Source organism: Erithacus rubecula (genome assembly GCF_903797595.1).
Source record: "Erithacus rubecula genome assembly, chromosome: 2".
NCBI classification, from domain to species: Eukaryota; Metazoa; Chordata; class Aves; order Passeriformes; family Muscicapidae; genus Erithacus; species Erithacus rubecula.
The window spans coordinates 65,221,139-65,238,937 of record NC_136685.1 but is presented as its reverse complement, the minus strand read 5'-3'; the positions used below and the strand labels follow the sequence as shown (position 1 = coordinate 65,238,937).

The window sequence follows — 17,799 nt, the reverse complement described above, 5'->3', positions numbered from 1 at the left end:
GGACTTGGGAAGTTTGAACTCCTGTGTTTTCTTTGCTTTTGACTACCAAGGCTCTTGTCCATTTTCAGGTGTTTATAAACGTTATGCCTTGGCAGTTTATAAAATTTTAGAAAATCTCTTCTAGTATTTCAGATTAAATGTGCAAGTCCCAAAGGCTTTTAGAAGTAAGCCATGTGCCTGTTCCAAGATGAATAAGATAGAAATTTGGGGTTTTTAAATAATACAGGTCCAAAGGATAAAATTTATATACCAGAGTTTTATTTTTTTGTAAGATAGAAGAGCAAAGAACAGGTAGATCCTCTTACTAACAAATCAAGTAAGTTTGGCTCCATCTGTTGCTCCTAGATTTCACAGCTCTCCAGGATTCCCACTTTAGCCTTTTTGACTTCAGTGACATATAGTTTGTTAAGCAACTTGATCTGCTTTTGATCTCTCCTGGCTGTCAGCAATGTTCCTTGATGCAGTCATGCCAAGCAATGACTTCTGTTCCTATGTCATTCCACAGAAGAAACTTTAGCACTGGCCACATGACTTAACTCACCATGTAAAGAAAATTTGGCATCCAGGGTCACAGGAGCAGAGTGTGACTCTCACTGATTAGGATCTCTGTTATTTTCTAGACTCTTCAGAGTGCTCCAGGTAGAGCAGAAAGATGTGGAAGATGTGCATTAAATTGAAAAAGTCTCTAAACCTCTTTGCTCTGACATTGTCTTAAGATACAGTTTTGGTTTAGGAAAATGTTGGATTTATGGTCCAAATCCACAATGGACGTGGTTGAAATTCTACAAGATGTATTTAGTTTAGGAAAGAACTAGAACACAAGAATGGCATTGAGAGTTACAGAATTATGGCAAGTTAAAAATGCTTAGAAGCTATTCTTTGGCTACACATTAGCATTCTAGCTTTACAACATTAAGTTTATTCTTGCTAATCAGAAACTAATTCATCACTTGTCACGTATTGCAAAACTTTCACTGAAGCTCGGCTAAAAGGGAATTAGAAACAATGTCAGGCAGAAAGTAAATCTGACTAGTACAAGAGATTAATAGTACAATGAAGTGAAGATTGCTATGAAATTGAGTTGAAGTCAGTACTTGTTTATATGTCATAATGTCATATTTAATATATTTGATTGGAAACTGACTACAAGCAATAATTATGATAATTAAATATTATTCTTGTAGCGATGCTTTCTTTTCCTATTCTGAGTGTTTACAACTCACTGAAAATTCTCCATCCAAAAGAAGCTAGGCTGTGTGGCCCAGTACAGCTCCCTGATCTGGAATAAATGTGACTGAGAATGTTTATAAAGTGTTAAGCATTTGCAGAACATTTTGTATTTTAAAAGTATGTTCCAAGAAAAGCCCCAGAGTATCTTGGAAATATACACATTCCCTATTTTTTTCAGTGCTTGTTGCAGTTACCTAAAGTTGCCTATTCAGTTTCAACCTGCTACTTATAGAGCTGTGATGTGCTCTCTTGTTTAACACCTGCTGTGTGAATAAGAGCACTGGAAGGACCATCTTGTGCAGTAAAAAGGCTTTTAAGAGTTGTATTTTGATGGTGTCAGTGTGCCACTGAGAGAGTTCAGACAGCAATAGGCTTTGCTAATCATTCCTCTGGCCTCAGTGCAGGTTACCCTCCATACCCTGAAAGAGTTCCCAGCCCTGAGAGTTCAATCAAGCTGTAGTTTGAGATGGAATTTTCCTCTTCGTTGTCAAATCTGTGTCTAGGGTGCAGGAATTACCTTGCAAAATACGATTGCATCCACTATTTGTTATTTAATAAGTAATATTAATGTTTTCAGATTAATTTTTTTTAAAATGCAACATTCTATTTGCCCCTCTCTCACACATGCACATACACATTGTATCTTGTATCTTTCCATATTCTGAAGACTGTATTCCATCACAGTTCTGAATATGGATCTAAGACTCTGGCATCATTTCAATGCCACTTCTTGATCAGAAGCACAAGTGGTATTAATCACAACTTCAATTAACAAACTTGAGCAGCCTTAAGCCATTGAAGGCCCCACTTCAGATGGAAGACAGGGAAAGGACTGCTCCTCTAAATTTGATTGTCCCCTTCTAAAGGAGGAGAGGGACAATCTAAGGATTGATAGATTTTCCAGTTAGGGAAAGGCCTTGAGCCTAATCTGGTGATCTGTCTTTTAAAAAGCTAAAGTTTGGTGAAATAAAGTGTATCCTAAGAGATTTCCCAAAAAGTGTTTTTTTAATGTGCTTGTACACTGATGTTTCAAGAGAAGATGGAGCTAGAGTTGAAAGATTTGAAATGAGAAAACTGTATTCTTTGGAGTTTGAATTCATTGCATTGTCAAAAACATTCTGTTCTAAGACAATTTGAAATGTTTGTGATTTTGTCACTCTCTGTCAATAGTTTTGATATAAATGTGAGTGAAGATGGTTCCCAATTAAAAAATAGATCTTTTATTTTTCCTCTGTGATCCATAGATCCATGTTCTGATGAAAAATCCCTTCAGTCTAATAAAAAAAATGCTAAATCCCTTAAGGTAATTAGTAGCAAAATAATATAGCAGCAGCAGTAGTGCTTTGGGTCAGCCCTCCAGTTGTCTGTATAGGCTACCTTTACAGAAACTAGTATTGTTTTAACTAAATTAAATCTTTGCATTTGCCTGCTCATTAGCAACTGTGCATCCACAAATTCTGTTTGTTCAGTTATCTCTGAAAGGGTTAATTGCTGCAGCTTTGCTGCATGCAGATTCCTAAACCTAAACCAGATGTAAACTAAAGTCAGGCTTTCAGTCAATCTGTGAGTCATGTTTTACTGTCCTTAAAACTCCAAACAAGGAGCTGTCTATGGAATCCCTTGAAGACTCAGCAGCTCTTAGTGTAAGTCATTACAATTCAAAAAAAAATAAATAAAAGAAAATTAAGAGCCCTTTCTGTATTTGTGGCTGGGTTCATCAGAGTTTCTTTTGATGAGGCCAGCATTGTTTCCTTTGATAAAGTCTAAACTTTCTTTTAAAGTCACAGGTTGCAGTGGTAAGGAATCCAGAAAGCAGTGATTATGTTGTTCTATAGGCTTCAGACAAGTAGGGCACAGGCACATCTCCTGTGGAAGTCCGAGTACTCAGAACCTCAGAAAATTAAGGACATAATTTCAAAGCTTCCATAAAGGCTTAAAGGCATGCAGTCTATCAAGTCTCAATTAAAGGTGTGCTCTCAAATATCTTAATCTTGAAAATCCACCTGACTTCCAGCAGACTTCTATAGATATGTAATTTTTAAATTAGTTAACAAAAACAGCTTAATGGATCTGTTAATTACTCATACAAGATCATTTATCAGTCTGCTTGCTTGCTTTTTTTTTTTTTTTTATGGGTTGGGGCTTTTGTTTGTTTGTTTTTATTTTTCATTTAGTGTTTATATTTTGGCGGTTTGAAAAGAAAAATCTGGTTGTCCATTGCTATCCTGGCCAAAGAAAATGTAGCCTGAGGAGCAGCTGGTCATCTCCTCACCCATTTTGTTCAAATTAAGATCTTTCATATTTAGAAGAGATTTGTGCTTCTAGGGCCTAAAATTTAGCATCCAACAGAACCAGCTGGAAAATGTGCATTAAAAACATAGATATTCTGAATTTTGAAAACTTTTTTTTTTTCCTTTTTGGAAAGGTAAACTATTGATGATAATGGGACTGAATGCATTTTACATCACTTACTAGAATCACTTACTGAAAATATTAGTGCAAAGCATAGATTGTTTTGTCACTTTCCTTTTCCATATAGATGTCCCTTAAATGATATTGGCTGTTGTGAAACTTGGGTTTTTTGTAAATTTACCTGAAATTAAAAGAAAAAGAAAAAAATAGAATGAGTAAGCTGACACAAACTTGCAAAATGCAATTCTATTTTAACACAGAAATAGAGAATGAGATGAATTCTTGAGATACTGGATACAGCTGGAATTGCAATTTGTTTAAATCTCTAAACTGGTTTTGAGCACAGATTTTCACATCAATTTCCAGATCAGGAGCATTTGAGACACCTGTGTATGTATGGGCAAAATGTACCAGTTTGAATTTCCCACAAGAATCCACTTTGATTTCTTCTGTGAAAAGTGACATATAGCTCTCTGTGGCATACAATCTTGAGAGGAGATGAAATTAGATGTATTATCAGTTCTTTCCATTGTTTATATATTGCTTTTATGTTAAAATTGATTTAGAGGGCTGGAGAAAAGGTGTCTCTGCCCCTGCCAACTTCTGCTTAGGATCTGAGATCTTTGGAAGATCTCAAGTGCATGATTTGGGTCTAGAGAATACTGAAACCTTCTCCTTGCTTCAAAGCAACAAAAAGTATCTTTATTCCTGTTTGGGCAATTCAGTCTTGTGAGATAAGTTTCTGCCTAGTGCTTGGCTTTTGTGACTGCCTATATGAGTTTCATTTGTGGTGCCTTGAATACCTTTTAATTCTTTCACTATAAGAAAATTTAATATCTGCTTGAAGTAAATGGAGTTTTAAAAATATGCTAACTTTTTGACTTATAAGCAAAAATATGCTAAATTTTTCAATTGTATGCATACCTGCTAAAATGAGAGAATAACTAAACATGAGAATAGGGAACTTAAAACCAAGTTTCAAGTCAGTTAAGAATAATCTGACAAGTTTTGCTTTAGACAAAACTTTTACAAAGTCGTCACAGCAGATCTCCTTTACCAATCTATTTCTTTGATATTTGGGATGTTTAGCTGAGCAGTTTCATGGAGATAAATGTGTTTAAATATGAAGCTGAGGGGGGGAAAAAAAAGTAAGGGCTATTTGCATTCTCTCATGCTCTTTTTTTTTCCTCAGTGTTTTTTCTCCATGTTGCTTAGAAGTTATTAAATACCCTTCTGATACAAGCATTTAACTCAGTATCTTATTTCTTCATTTGGGCAGAAATACTGGGAGCTGGTATTCACTTCTTCAGTTAAAATGAGAAATAGCAATGGCTCATATGAATAGTGGGGCTTTATAGTCCAGTGACAAATTACAGAAGTAATAAATGAGTACTATATCCAATGGGTTGTACAGGGACACTTCAATTCCAGTCTTGGTGATTTGGAGAATTGAGAAACTTAGGAAGAGCTTACAGGCCTCTTAATTCTTTAATGTAGAAAGCAACTGATGAACTAGTTTGTTTTAACAATAATAATAATCATTATTATGGTAATAATGACTGGATTTTTTTTAATTTGTAAAGTCTGAATGCTACATACAATTTATTTACTCTCGAGAGAAAGGAATTGTTTTCTTTTTGATTTTAAATTATTTGCACAGTGTTTGGAATTCAGGAATAAGGTGAAAATGGACCTGAACTTATTCTTCTGAACATCATTGAGATAAATTTTTTCACAGAGAAAGGAGTTTGGGCAGAAAAAACAAAAAATATTCCACCAAAAACTGGACAAACAAAGCTATGGTTAAATGCACACCTTTACCCACACCACACATATGTGCACAAATAAGTCAATTATGGGAGAGCTTCCAGCATCTGAACAGTTAAGGAAAAGACATTTCATTTTTATGATTAATATGCATATTTTGTTAAAATGGGTATAGGCTAAGATTTTTGATGTTTATGAGTCTTCACAATATATTTCTTTCACACTGGCTGAGAGATCAGTGGTTCAACTAAGCTGCAGACGTTCAAGAGAGTATAGTGCTGTACTGCTCTGAAAAATATTTAATCCATATTCTTAATAAAGGTATAGAACTTTGGTGATATAAAATGTTATGGTAGGTTCTATTGCCTCTTTGAGCTCTGATGCACATTTCTTCATAAGAGAAAAGAATAATCTAAATTCAATATATTGCCATCAGAACATTTCCCTTTGCAGAATAGTACACAGGTCCTCTGTTTCTTCTTCTGTCATATGTTGTAAGAAAATCTATGGTCATTTCAATCCCCACTCCTATTTTACATGTGTAGACTAACATTTTTTTTAGAACTACAGGCTTCCCATTATATAATTACATATTATATGACTATGTTGAGGGTGCAGGGGTGTGTTAATTTTTTTAAAAAAATTTAATATTGCTTCATAAGTAGGTTACCTGTCAAAGTAGACATATTCATGTGTATCTTTCCTCTAAATGTCTGCTGTTATTATTTCTACTTTGTTCTTAGCTTAAAAATAAAAAAAAAATAAAATTATCACCCTGGTTTTACATCAGTCATGTAGAGTTCCCAGTTATGTGAGTCATTCTGCTTTTTGGATATTTGCATTTTAAATATTAGGATAATGCTGCTACCTCAGCATTACCCTAAATACCCAAATATTAGGATTTATGCTACCTCAAAATGTTTTTTAAACCTTTAGCAGGTTTTCTGTCTTTAAGGATATAGTAATAATTTTTTTCCCTAAAGAAACCCTGGAGGGTAAGCAAGGAAATACGTGTTTTGGAATGTGTGTACTTGAACTGGAAATTGTGGGCAGAATCAAGCAGGATTCATTTCTGTTGAATGACAGGAACTTTTCACATCTTAAAGAGATTTCCCTTATAGTGGAAACTGGAGTTTAACATTCACCTGAAATAATAGTCTTAGGTCTTCTCCTGACTCAAATTAAATTATCTTGGATACTTGGTGGAAGTATGATGGTACCACTTTACTCACAAATAATTCTAGTGTCAGAGCTGCTTTAGGCTCCAAATTCCATGTCTTGGTTTTCAGTCCAATAAGAAGCAAGCTGTTCTTGTTCAAGTTCTCTCACAGAGTACAAGCCATGAGTAGTGTACTCTTAAAATCTTTCACTTTAATCCTTTGGTACTCTTACTTTTGAACATTGCAAAATTCTTTACTACATCTGTGGTTTTATCAAGTATCAAGCCCTCATCTTCCTTAACTTCCTAAATTAAGGTATTTGGTACAGGTTTGTCATCTGAACTTTATTTTGATTCAGGCACTATTTCCTGGGGCCAGGTATATCAACACAGCCTGGAATCTGAGTTTTTAATATTGTTTCCATACAGTTCTGTCCCTTAAATTTGTCTTTCTCCCTCAAAATGATTGAATGCTTTTGTTAATTTTTGCTAGCACTTATTTAGATTCACATGCTGACCACAAATTTTCTGCATTAAAAAATATATAATTGGGAACATGAATGTTCCTGGTTCTGTTATTGTAGTGCACTTGTAGTGTGTTTAAGGCACATATTCCAGCATTTTCACTGGATATGAGTTAAAATGTCTTTTATTGGAGTGTGCAGATCCATGCTATGATGTGTCATCCTGAACTAATCTGTTACTTCAATTTCAGCATGTGAGACAGAAGCAGCAAAAGTTTATCAGCTATCACTAGAAGAGCACCTACAGCCCTTCAAAGACAACATGGAGCAATTCATTAGTCAAGGTAAATAATGAAACGTCACTTAACCTTTTCATGACATTTCAAAGGAAAGCTATGGGAACAATGTTTATACATTGTGGGAAGGGGACTGTTTATTTTGGCATCACAGAAAGACATGGATTAGTTTAATCAGATGCCACACAGTTCTAACAGATTTGCAAAATTATTCCCTTGTACTATAGGTGACTCACTCTCTGCATGACAGCAAAGACAAATGCTATTGGCTTGAGTATGTGATCTTCTAAGTTCAACATTCCAGTAGAAAACAAATTTACAGCCTTTGTTCCTTGAAAAATTATTGAAGCTGGATCCATTTCATTAACTTCATTCCAATGAGATAATTCCTTTGTATGCGCCAAAAACATGGAATAAGCATAACAAAAGTAGTTAAAGGTTTTCCAGATACACTGCAAATCCATATGAAATACTTGGATGAGATTAATGGTTAACACTTCAAGAAAAAGTATATTAGAAATATCCAGGAGTATTAGTAGAAAAGCACTTAAAAAAATGAATAGACTGTGTTTTGCTAGACCTTTCTTTGACAAGATTATAGATAGTATGGATAACTTTAGGTTTTGGCTAATGGTATGTCGGAGAATCTCTTGAAATGCTAATCTGCATTGACCAGTTTGCTTTTAATACAAGTTAGAATTCAATGCATCAGGGTTAAAATACCCTGATGAGTATACCAACATAATTTTAACATTTTTCTGCTCCTTCTGCTTTGATATTTCCTCTTATAATTGAAGGCAGACCCGTTGTCTCCTGACCAGGAAAATTATGCAGAATAATGTTTCTAGGGCTGATTCATCAATTCATTAACCTAGAGGTATGCTAGAGCCACCATATCTAGAAACAGTTATTAACTGAATGTGCTTTGGATTTGAGAGACCTGACAGATATATTTATTTTCCTGGCTACAGTATCCTAGATGACTATCTCTCCAAATGCACTAAGTGGAGTACCTATAGAATCACAGAATGGTTTGGGTTGGAGGGGACTGGACCAGACTGCTCATGTGCTGATGCTACAGGATTTCAATTACAGGGAACAAATTGAGCACATCCAATATTTTTAATCATCAAACATGACAATGTCTAAGACAAATGTCTACTAGTCAAACCTCCAGCACTAGTAGGTATAAACTGATTTGAAACTGTGTTCTGGTTTTGTATATGGCATATAAATATTGCAGTACTGGTATGATTGAACGCATAGCAAGTGTTTTGCATTAAGTTTATATTATGGTTTTTGTGTATAGATAGGGGACAAGTTTGTCTGCAAAGTATCACTACTGGCACGCTGTAAATCATGTAATTTTGACCTTATTAGCAGAGTAGGAAATCAAAATGGGCATTATCCCTGGAAGTGTTCAGGGCTAGGTTGGATGGAGCTCTGAGCAGCTTGGTCTAGTGAAAGCTGTCCCTGACTGTGGCAGGGGGGTTGGATCTAGATGACCTTTGTGGTCCCTTCCAACTCAAACCATTCCATGGTTATATGATTGTGTCTCAGCAGACAGTAAAATTTGCTAAAATTGTGTTTTTTCTTTTAGAAACTATATTTTTAAAAGTATCTAACTTGATATTTATGCTTATTTTATGATTTCTGGCTGTTTCTTCCAGAATATAATTTTATATATGTTGTATAGTGATCTGGTTTTGCAAGCATATGCAATTTCCTTTGTGATTACATGTCTGTACTTTAGGAGAGTGAGGAAATAGAAAAGAAAAAAGGATATCCATTACATCCATTGTGAGCTTTGCTGTGTTCCCATATTAATTGTACATTGTGGGGTGGTTGACAAAAGGAGATCCCCATAATGTCACTGACTCATTTTGATAAAAATAATTGGAAATCTGTATTGTGAACACAGTTAAGTGTGACTAAAGAATTTCTACATTTTTTTAAAACCTTGGAGCCTGTTATGCAGAATTCTGTCCCAATGTAAGAAAGACAAAGGCTAACATATAGCAAGAAAGAATCCCTGGTTAAGTTCCAAAAATAAAGTCATTTAAATACCTTTCATTATGAAATCCTTTGTTTTTACTTCATGGATTGAATTCCGACTTGAAAGAGGCCATGTTTAAAGCAGGATTTCTCTTTCCTGTTCAGTGTTTGACAGGCTTTTGATCTAGATATTTTTTCTAAGGGCTTTTGTTGTTTGTGTAGACATAATCGATGAGTCTTTTCAGCTAGACTGCACACGTGATCATTTAGAAAAACAGAGGGACAATTCTTGGCACCTTTTGGGGATTTTTTGTTTATATAACATATGCTCTGGGCAAAGAAAAATCAAGCTTTACGTTTTTTATCTTTTCAAGTTCCAGTTTCTCTAAAGTCAGAAAAAGTTTTTAGCTTATAATTCAGATGAAAAGCATTTTTCATAAGGTTGAATAATTTGGCATGTTTATATGATGCCTTTTCAGAGTAGATAACTTGTGTGCATAATGGGACCCAAAAGTTCAAAGTAGCTGGTTACTTGCAGCATATTCACTTGTACATGTTGCAAGCAGCTAAAATGGAAAATGGTTTTCCCATAGGCAAGAAAACTTGGACACCAAATTAAATATCCCTGGCAAGGGGTTAGAAAGGCTGTGTTTTAAAAGCATAGTTACTGTCACACACAGCCAGATAACTTTGAGTTATGTTACTGCAACTAGTCTAGCTGATTGTTGCTAATGATGTATTAATGTTTAAAATTTTTTTTTAAATGTTAACACTTTTATTAGATTCGTCAGAGACAAAAAAAAAAGATTGCATATGACTAGCTTGATTGTAAAGATGGTTTCATTTGAAAGCTAAAGAAGGGGAAGAGGCGAGTATGTGTTCAGAACCATGGCATTTTTAGATTAAAATTGTAGTGGTATGTGTGATGAAGGCTGTTCAGTATTTGCCTTGCTGTCCAACTCATTAGGCTAAACAATCAGCATGTGCATTAAAGTATGCAAATTAGTGACAGGGTGCCAATCCCTTATTGAAGGACTTCATGATATTCCTAAAATGATCAGCATACTGAACAGAAGGTTGAATTACCTGTGCTCTCCTTTCTACATTGGCTTAGTGAGAATTGGCAAGCATGATTTATCCTATGCACTGGATTTTTAAGGGTCTGTGTGCTTCAAAACCTCCAACAAAATCCTCTCTGTTCTTCCAGGTTCTGTTGTTTTCTTCCATGTTTCCTCCTTCTTGTATTCTTTTCATGTCCTGTCTTTGAGTCTACATACTGAAATCACATCAAATTACCAAATGTATGATGTGGTTCTCCTGCTCTTACAAATGCAAAATTTGTTTTTTGCAAACTTCTCCATAGCCATACAATTTAAAAAAATAAAAAAAAAAAAGAAAAAGGAAAATCTACTTCAAAAAAGGATATTGAAGAAAAGTTGTCAGAAAATACAAAACTCTTCAAAATTCTTTATTTTGTTTTTATAACCATTTATTTAGGCATTTCCAATATGTATTATATAACTAAATTTAGTAAATTGTTCTTTTCCAATGAAAATGTATTAATTACAAGTAGTAGGGAATTTAAAATTTCCATGTCCCCAATACAGGCTATATACAGTGACAATTTTTGTCTTTGAGTTATTCCCCACAAGTTATCACAATTTAAATGACAATAGTTGAAAGCAGAGCCCTATTTGGGACCTTTTTCTCCATATGTACCTGTGGATAGATAGGGATGCAAATACATGAGAGATCACATCCACCAGTTTAGAAAATTTCAGAAATCACTTATTTTCCTGGTGAAAGTGAGTCTGATATGAGGCAGTGGGGAAATTCTGAGGGTACTAATTACCATGCAGTTTGCAGAAGAATTTCATTAGCAGTTAGTAATCCTTTAATCTTGTACCCACGGGATGGGTTACCCAGCTCATGCTGGAAGAACTGTCTGTGCATGAGCCACAGATGATTCCTAGTCCCCAGGTTTTGTCTATGGTTAACTTTGCAGTGGAAAGGAGTCTCTGGGTGTTTGCTGTTGGGATGCTGTCTAGGCTGGGCATCCTTGTCAGCTTGATAAAGCAGGAAGCTTATGGCAGGAGGTAGAAACCATCAGTCCCTCAGAATAGTAAGCCTTGTTTGGGAAGTGGGAAGATTCAATATGTTGAAATCACAGCTTTTTCCACTGAGATTATATAAAAATTGGTAAAGTGTTGTGGACTTCAAGTCTGAGTAAATCATCCTACATCATATTAAGAAGCCAAGCCAATATAATTCAGTTTACACTTTAGAAAATATATTATGCCATGGGAGAAATGAAAGCATTGCTTGCAGAAGTAAAAACCAAATTTTTCTGATGGTTGACTAATTCATTTAAAACCAATAAGAATTATTCTTATTATGTGATTTTGAGTTTGGAACCACAGGGCAACCATTGAATCTTTTGTTCCTTCCAGTCTTATTTTGGAAAATTCTGCTGTTCTGCTATTGTAAATGAATACCAGTACCAGGTTTTGTTCTGCTGGACCCAAGAATACAGCTCTTCTCCAGACCTAAATTCTAGTTCCATCCTTGTGCTCTTACAGAATAAGGATGTTAAAATTGTCCTGTTTGTTCTACTGTCTGTACCTATCTCCTTTTGCCTGGAAGAGCATTTAGGAACCCAGTTTCCAAATTGTTACTAAAGGAATGTATAAATCCCATTGAGTTCTATTTGTCGCTGTAGTGCAATCAGATAGTTGGTCATGACTTGTTCTTTTAGGTCAAATAGCAAAAGGCTGTGCACCATCAAATGATGGATTGTGAATGAGACTAAAGCATCAGATTGAATTTGGACGTCTGTGTTAAGTTCCTGGCTCCAGAAATACTGTAGTTGATTGCAAAATGAGTGCTGCTAGGATAATCTTAATTCTGGCCTTTTCTAACCCAGAATGATTGATTTTGCAGATTCCATTTTCTTTAAATATTGTTTTTGTAATTTGATAAATATAAAGGAGAACATAACAGTAGTTAATAATTTTTCTAAAAATAATTTTATGAAAATGTGACCAAAGCGTGATTAGGAAGATATATGAATAAATGTGTTTTTGTTTTTCTTTAAAAGATTGCACAGAGCATTAAGAGGTTGGATATTAGTAATTTATGTGGAGATATTTACTTTAAATATTATTATTACCAAAATATACTCATTGCTAAGATCTAAAAAATACTTTTTTGTCATTTGAAAGGAAAATGTTGGAGGGATATGAAGGGCAAACAACATAAACTCACTAGAACAAAAGATGGAGAAATTAAACTTAAGCAGTTTAATTTTATGAATGTTTACATTTTTTCTGTTAGTATTCTTTTTGTTGAATTATTGAAGGAGCTTTTAAAACTTGTTCTTTGAGTCCTGAAAGTATTTTTTAAATCTCCCACTGACATCTTAATGCTGATGAATAGTTTAACGTCAGCATGATATAAACTTGTCCCTACTTCAGATGTCAGCACCTCCATTGGTGTGCATTTTCACATAATAATCCTAATTTGGATTGTGTTGCATTTGCAAAACTAGACAGGCTTTACTGAATTAGCCTTACCTTGCTTCAAGGTCCATGAAAGACCAAACTTTTGGACTGGGACTGTTGGCTGTTTTGTGCCTTGGCACGGGATCTAATATAATCATTTTTGTAGGCATCCCAGTGGTTTCAGACAGTACAGATGTGGTAGAGTTAAAAAAGATATTTTGTCATCACATGAGAGCAGTATATGAGTATCACAATGGCATGAAGTCATCCAACTCAAAAGACTTTAAAAAATGCCTTCTGAAAAGCAGTTACTAGAAACCTTGTGGATAGTTGGGGAGAGCAGAAAATTCACATTTTAAATCTCTTCTCCAGTAAAAATGTAATCAAACAAGACTTCTTTTATGACATAGTTCTTGGGATAGAGAATGAAAATTAAGAGGATATTTAAGCTTTAGAGCACTTAGGTCCTTCATGAACCCTAATCACAATGGCACATGTTCTTCAGCACTGTGAAGTCCAGACTCACAGATGAACAATTTTCTTGCTGGATCTTTAGTGTACCTAAAGTCATAAGTATGCTGTCTAATTTACATCTGTTTCCAGCCTAGTCCTGATATGACTGAGACCTTTAAGCAGTGTAGGATATAAGATCAGTAGCAGGGGACACGAAGCTCAAAGCTGCACACAAAATACAATGCATTTTACTTCTGTGAATGTGAATGACATGACAACATTACAGTGAGTAGCTGCTAAAAAATGCATTTCTAAGTATGATGGAGTGATTTACTGGGGTTTTTAAGTTATTGTTATTGTTTGGGGGTTTTTTTAGAATGTTGGATTTGGATCCCACTTTTCTCTGCCTCAATTCAGCTGACAAGAGATGTCATCCTTCAAATCATGGAATGGTTTGGGTTGGAGGGGACCTTAAAAAATCATCTAGTTCCAAGCCCTGACCATGGACAGGCAAATCTTCCACCAGACCAGGCTGCTCAGGGCCCCATCTAACCCAGCCCTGAACACTTCCAGGGATGGGACATCCACAAACTCTATAGACAACCTGTTGAACTTGGCCTGGTTGAACTTCATGAGGTTGACATAGGCCCACCTTTCCAGCCTCTCTGGTCCCTCCCCAACAGCACAAAGCTCTTATGGTGTTGGCAGCACCACACAACATGGTGTCATCAGCAAATTTCCTGAGTGTCCTCAATCCCACTGTCCATGTCGCCAGAAAAGCTGTTTAAAAGGGCTGGTCCCAAAATCAATCTCTGAGTAATTCCACTTGTCACTGCTTTCTTCTTGAACATTGAGCTGTTAACCACAAGTCACTGAGTGTGAACATCAGCCAGCTTTTTATCCACCCAGTGTCCCATGTGTCAAGCCTGTGTCTCTTCAGTTTAGAGGCAAGGATGTCATGTGGGAACAGTGTCAAATGTTTGTATGATTCCAGGCAGATGACATCAGTACTCTTTCCTTATCCACCAGCACTGGAACCCCACCATAGGAAGCCACAACATTTTTCAGGCAGTCTTTGCACTTTAATGAATCTATACTGGCTGTCACTATTAACTTCCTTATTTTCCCTTTGCCTTAGCACAATTTTCAGGGTAATCTGCTCCATGATGTTGCCCATCACTGACTTGAGACTGGGCTATAGTTTCCCAGATCTTCCTTATTTCCCTTTTTAAAATGAGGTTTGTGTTTCCACTTTTCCAGTCGCTGAAAACTTCACTGGATAGCCACAACTTCTCAAATATGATGGATAGTGGCTTAGCCACTTCCTCTGACATGGATGAATCTCATCAGGTCCCATAAACTTCTGTACCTTTGGGTTCCTTAGGGAGTCTCAAACCTAGTCGTCTTCTTCATTCTCTCAGTCCTTGCCTTTGTCTTCTGCAGCTTTGGCAGTGTGGCTGGACCACTTGCTGAGGAATACTGAGTCAAAAGTAAACCTCCTTTTATAGAGCATTAAGCTTAATATTTTTTTTTTCTTTTGAGGAAGTTCAAGTTTCTGTCCTAGCATATTCAATGAGGTTCTAAGCTGTGCTTCTATTGATCTTGCTCACAATCTATGGAGCTAGCACATGATTTACATTCGTGTTGTGGGAGTGTACAACGTCTAAAGAAGTATAATTGGCTGGAATCAATATAAATATTCATGTATTCAACTGATCATAGGTTTTGAAAAAAAAAAAAGGAATACCACCATCAGGAAAATGTTCAGCATATTGGATGTTGTATCCCAAGTAATCTTTAAGAAATTGAGGTCTGAATGCCTAAATCTGAATGTTCTATTTAAATATTCTCTTACCTGTATGCATAAAAAAATCTCAGAAAATGGGGGAGGGGGAACAGGTATTCTTCATGCTTACAGCCTTTTATGAACTTGTCATAGGAAGTGTAGAAGGATGTAAGACTCTTGATAGGATTCCCAGAAGAAATCTTGCTTTATTCTCTTGTAAAGCTGTCTTAGCATGAATTTACCCAATGATAAGCCATCCAAATGTACTTGGATCTTTTTTCAGTGTAAATAGAAATACGCAATATAGCAACTCAAATCTAATGAGTCATTGAAAAGGCTTTGTATCTGTTGGAAAAAAAGAGAAAAAAACTACTGGCTCCACTTGAAAGTTACTGGAAAGCACATTCATAGCTAATTATAAACAAATACTAGTTAACACTTTAAATAAAAAGAGAGGAAAAAAGCAAAAAGATTTAGGACATAGACAAGCAGATGAAAGGATTCTTGTTGCCTTCCATCTGAGATTACTCAGATGCATTCCTGTATTCAATTACCTGAGAAGATGTGATATTCCCTTAAGAGAGATGGAGAGATCAAATGGGATGGCAGTTTCGTGCATCTCCTTACTCATAGCCCTTTGAAACTGGTTCAGCAGAAATAGCTTAAATTGCAACAGGGACTGGGGCCAGATGGTGACTACAGACAGTAATCACTGGGTCAAGATCATACCACAAACCAACAACAAAAAATTCTGGTGGAACAAAAGCTCTGTCAGGGTGTTTGAATGCAACTTGAGGAGACTTACAAGGTCTACTTGGAATACTTTCTGAATAGGCTATAAGGGGTCAGCTTGTTGTGTGATTATGATTATCTAGTACATTTATACATAGAGGACACTGCTAATGTGTATTAGTTGCTAGGTTTGAGTCTTTTTCTCATCAAATCCCTTCCATACTTCATATTAAATTCTCAGCTTGAGTTTTATGCTTTTTTTTCACAAAGCCACTCAGCACAAGCCCCTGGTATAATTTAAAAATTAATGGTAGTCTAACTTTTCTTTATAGCCTTCCCCAAAACCCACTTCCTTTTTGACAGTGTCCATCTAAAATGGCTTAGTTCTTCCTAGTGCCACTCATGCCCCCAAGCACACTAAATAAAACATGCAAAGACAACAAACACCAACAAAATCCAAAAATTGAAGCAAAACAAATTCAAAAGTCTAAAAGGGAGTTGGGGTAAAAGGAGAAGGGAAGAAAGAAACTTTTCTCAAGTGCTTTCTATTGATTGTGGTATATTTGCTATTCTGCTTTGGTGTTTCAAGGTTTTTCAAAACATAGTCTTGAATAGTATGCTAACTGGAAAAAAAATCTTTAAGTGTTGTTTTGGTGTTTTCTGAGGGTGTTTAAAAGTATATGTACAACCAAAGAGCAGAGGGGAATTTTCTCAGAAGCACCAATAAAGCTCTTGTAAACTTGGAACTTAGACCCTAATAACAGCAGAGTAACTGCATGCTCTTGCTTGTGCTGGTGGTTCATCCAGTGTTCTCTCTACATCCACTTTCTTTCTGTCCTCGTCACATGCTTGAGATGCCCACAGAAGATGTCCTCATGGCCTCTGTCAGGTACCTCAGCTCCTCAGGCCTTAATGAAGATGGGGCAAAAGTGACAGGTTACACACATTTCTTAAGAAAAAGGGATAAACTAGCTCTGTTTTTTTCCTAGTTTAGTTTTGTTGGGACTTTTCTTTGAATTTGTGCCTCTGCCAGTGGAGACATTTGGTATATTTCCAAAGCCCCAGCTACTATTCACTCATCACCAGTGTGGAAGAAAATATGTCCTTTTTAAAGATTCTGGTAAATCTCTAAAAAGGATTTGTAAAAATATTAGTAATTGTTTTCTTTTTTATTTTTGGGGCTTTTTTTCCAGTAAAAAGGATTTCTATGACTCTTCCTGCTTTTTAATAATATAACACGGAAGCACAATAATCCTACTCTGAAACAGTTACTGTACATCTTGAGTTTCCAGTTGGTTTTAAATAAAATATAATTTTTTTAGATTTTTTTAATCCTGTGGAAGAAATGATAGTGAAATATCTCACTTTCAAGCAAGAAATTGCAACAACTAGAAATAGAGACAATAGATTTTTTTGCAATATCCACACAGAAAATAGTCTGTACATATAGAAAATAGCTATATTCATGTTATTAGCTTTTTTAAAAGTCAGATTTAGTACATAACATATAGTGGTGAAATTTGGAGGAGACTAGTAGAGAGGTTTTTGGACTAAAAGGGAAAGGATACTTGGCAGTTGTGTTCATTCATTGTGGCTTGACTTCTGCAGAGAACTTAGCATAACATCCAAAATGATCCACTGAGGTCAGAGGGAACAATTTGTGGTCAATCAGTGGTTTATATCCTTGCCTTTGAACCCCATTTAATTTAATTTCATCTTCTAGGCTTTTTGAAAACAAAAAAGTATTTATAGAAAAATGAATTTTACTTCTTCTGAAGACTAGAATTTTCTAAAATGCCTGTGCCTATTTCTCACATTCAATTTGGTGAAATACATAAAATTTTCATACAAGCATAGGTCACTTTAATATGGTTATTCATATATGTGCCTTTGTAGAAGCTTATGTGTAACATTTGCAGGACTCTAATAAAAAATAATTGGAAGAGCAAAAAACAATGGCATGTATCATTCTGGAATGTGGGTATATGCTGATAAGGACAGAAGA

At 35.5% G+C, this 17,799-nt stretch overlaps 1 protein-coding gene across 5 annotated transcripts in view; it reads left to right on the top strand.

Moving 5' to 3' along the window:
- Positions 1-17,799, top strand: part of FMN2 (formin 2) — a 154,975-nt gene that overhangs the window by 99,417 nt on the left and 37,759 nt on the right. For 4 of the 5 annotated variants that reach the window (XM_079330079.1, XM_079330078.1, XM_079330077.1 and 1 more), the window contains one exon: positions 7,284-7,376. In XM_079330079.1, the coding sequence (XP_079186205.1) occupies positions 7,284-7,376 (93 nt within the window). Of the gene's footprint in view, positions 1-7,283; positions 7,377-7,555; positions 7,650-17,799 lie in introns of those variants that run through there. The other variant, XM_079330080.1, reaches the window with a different exon arrangement.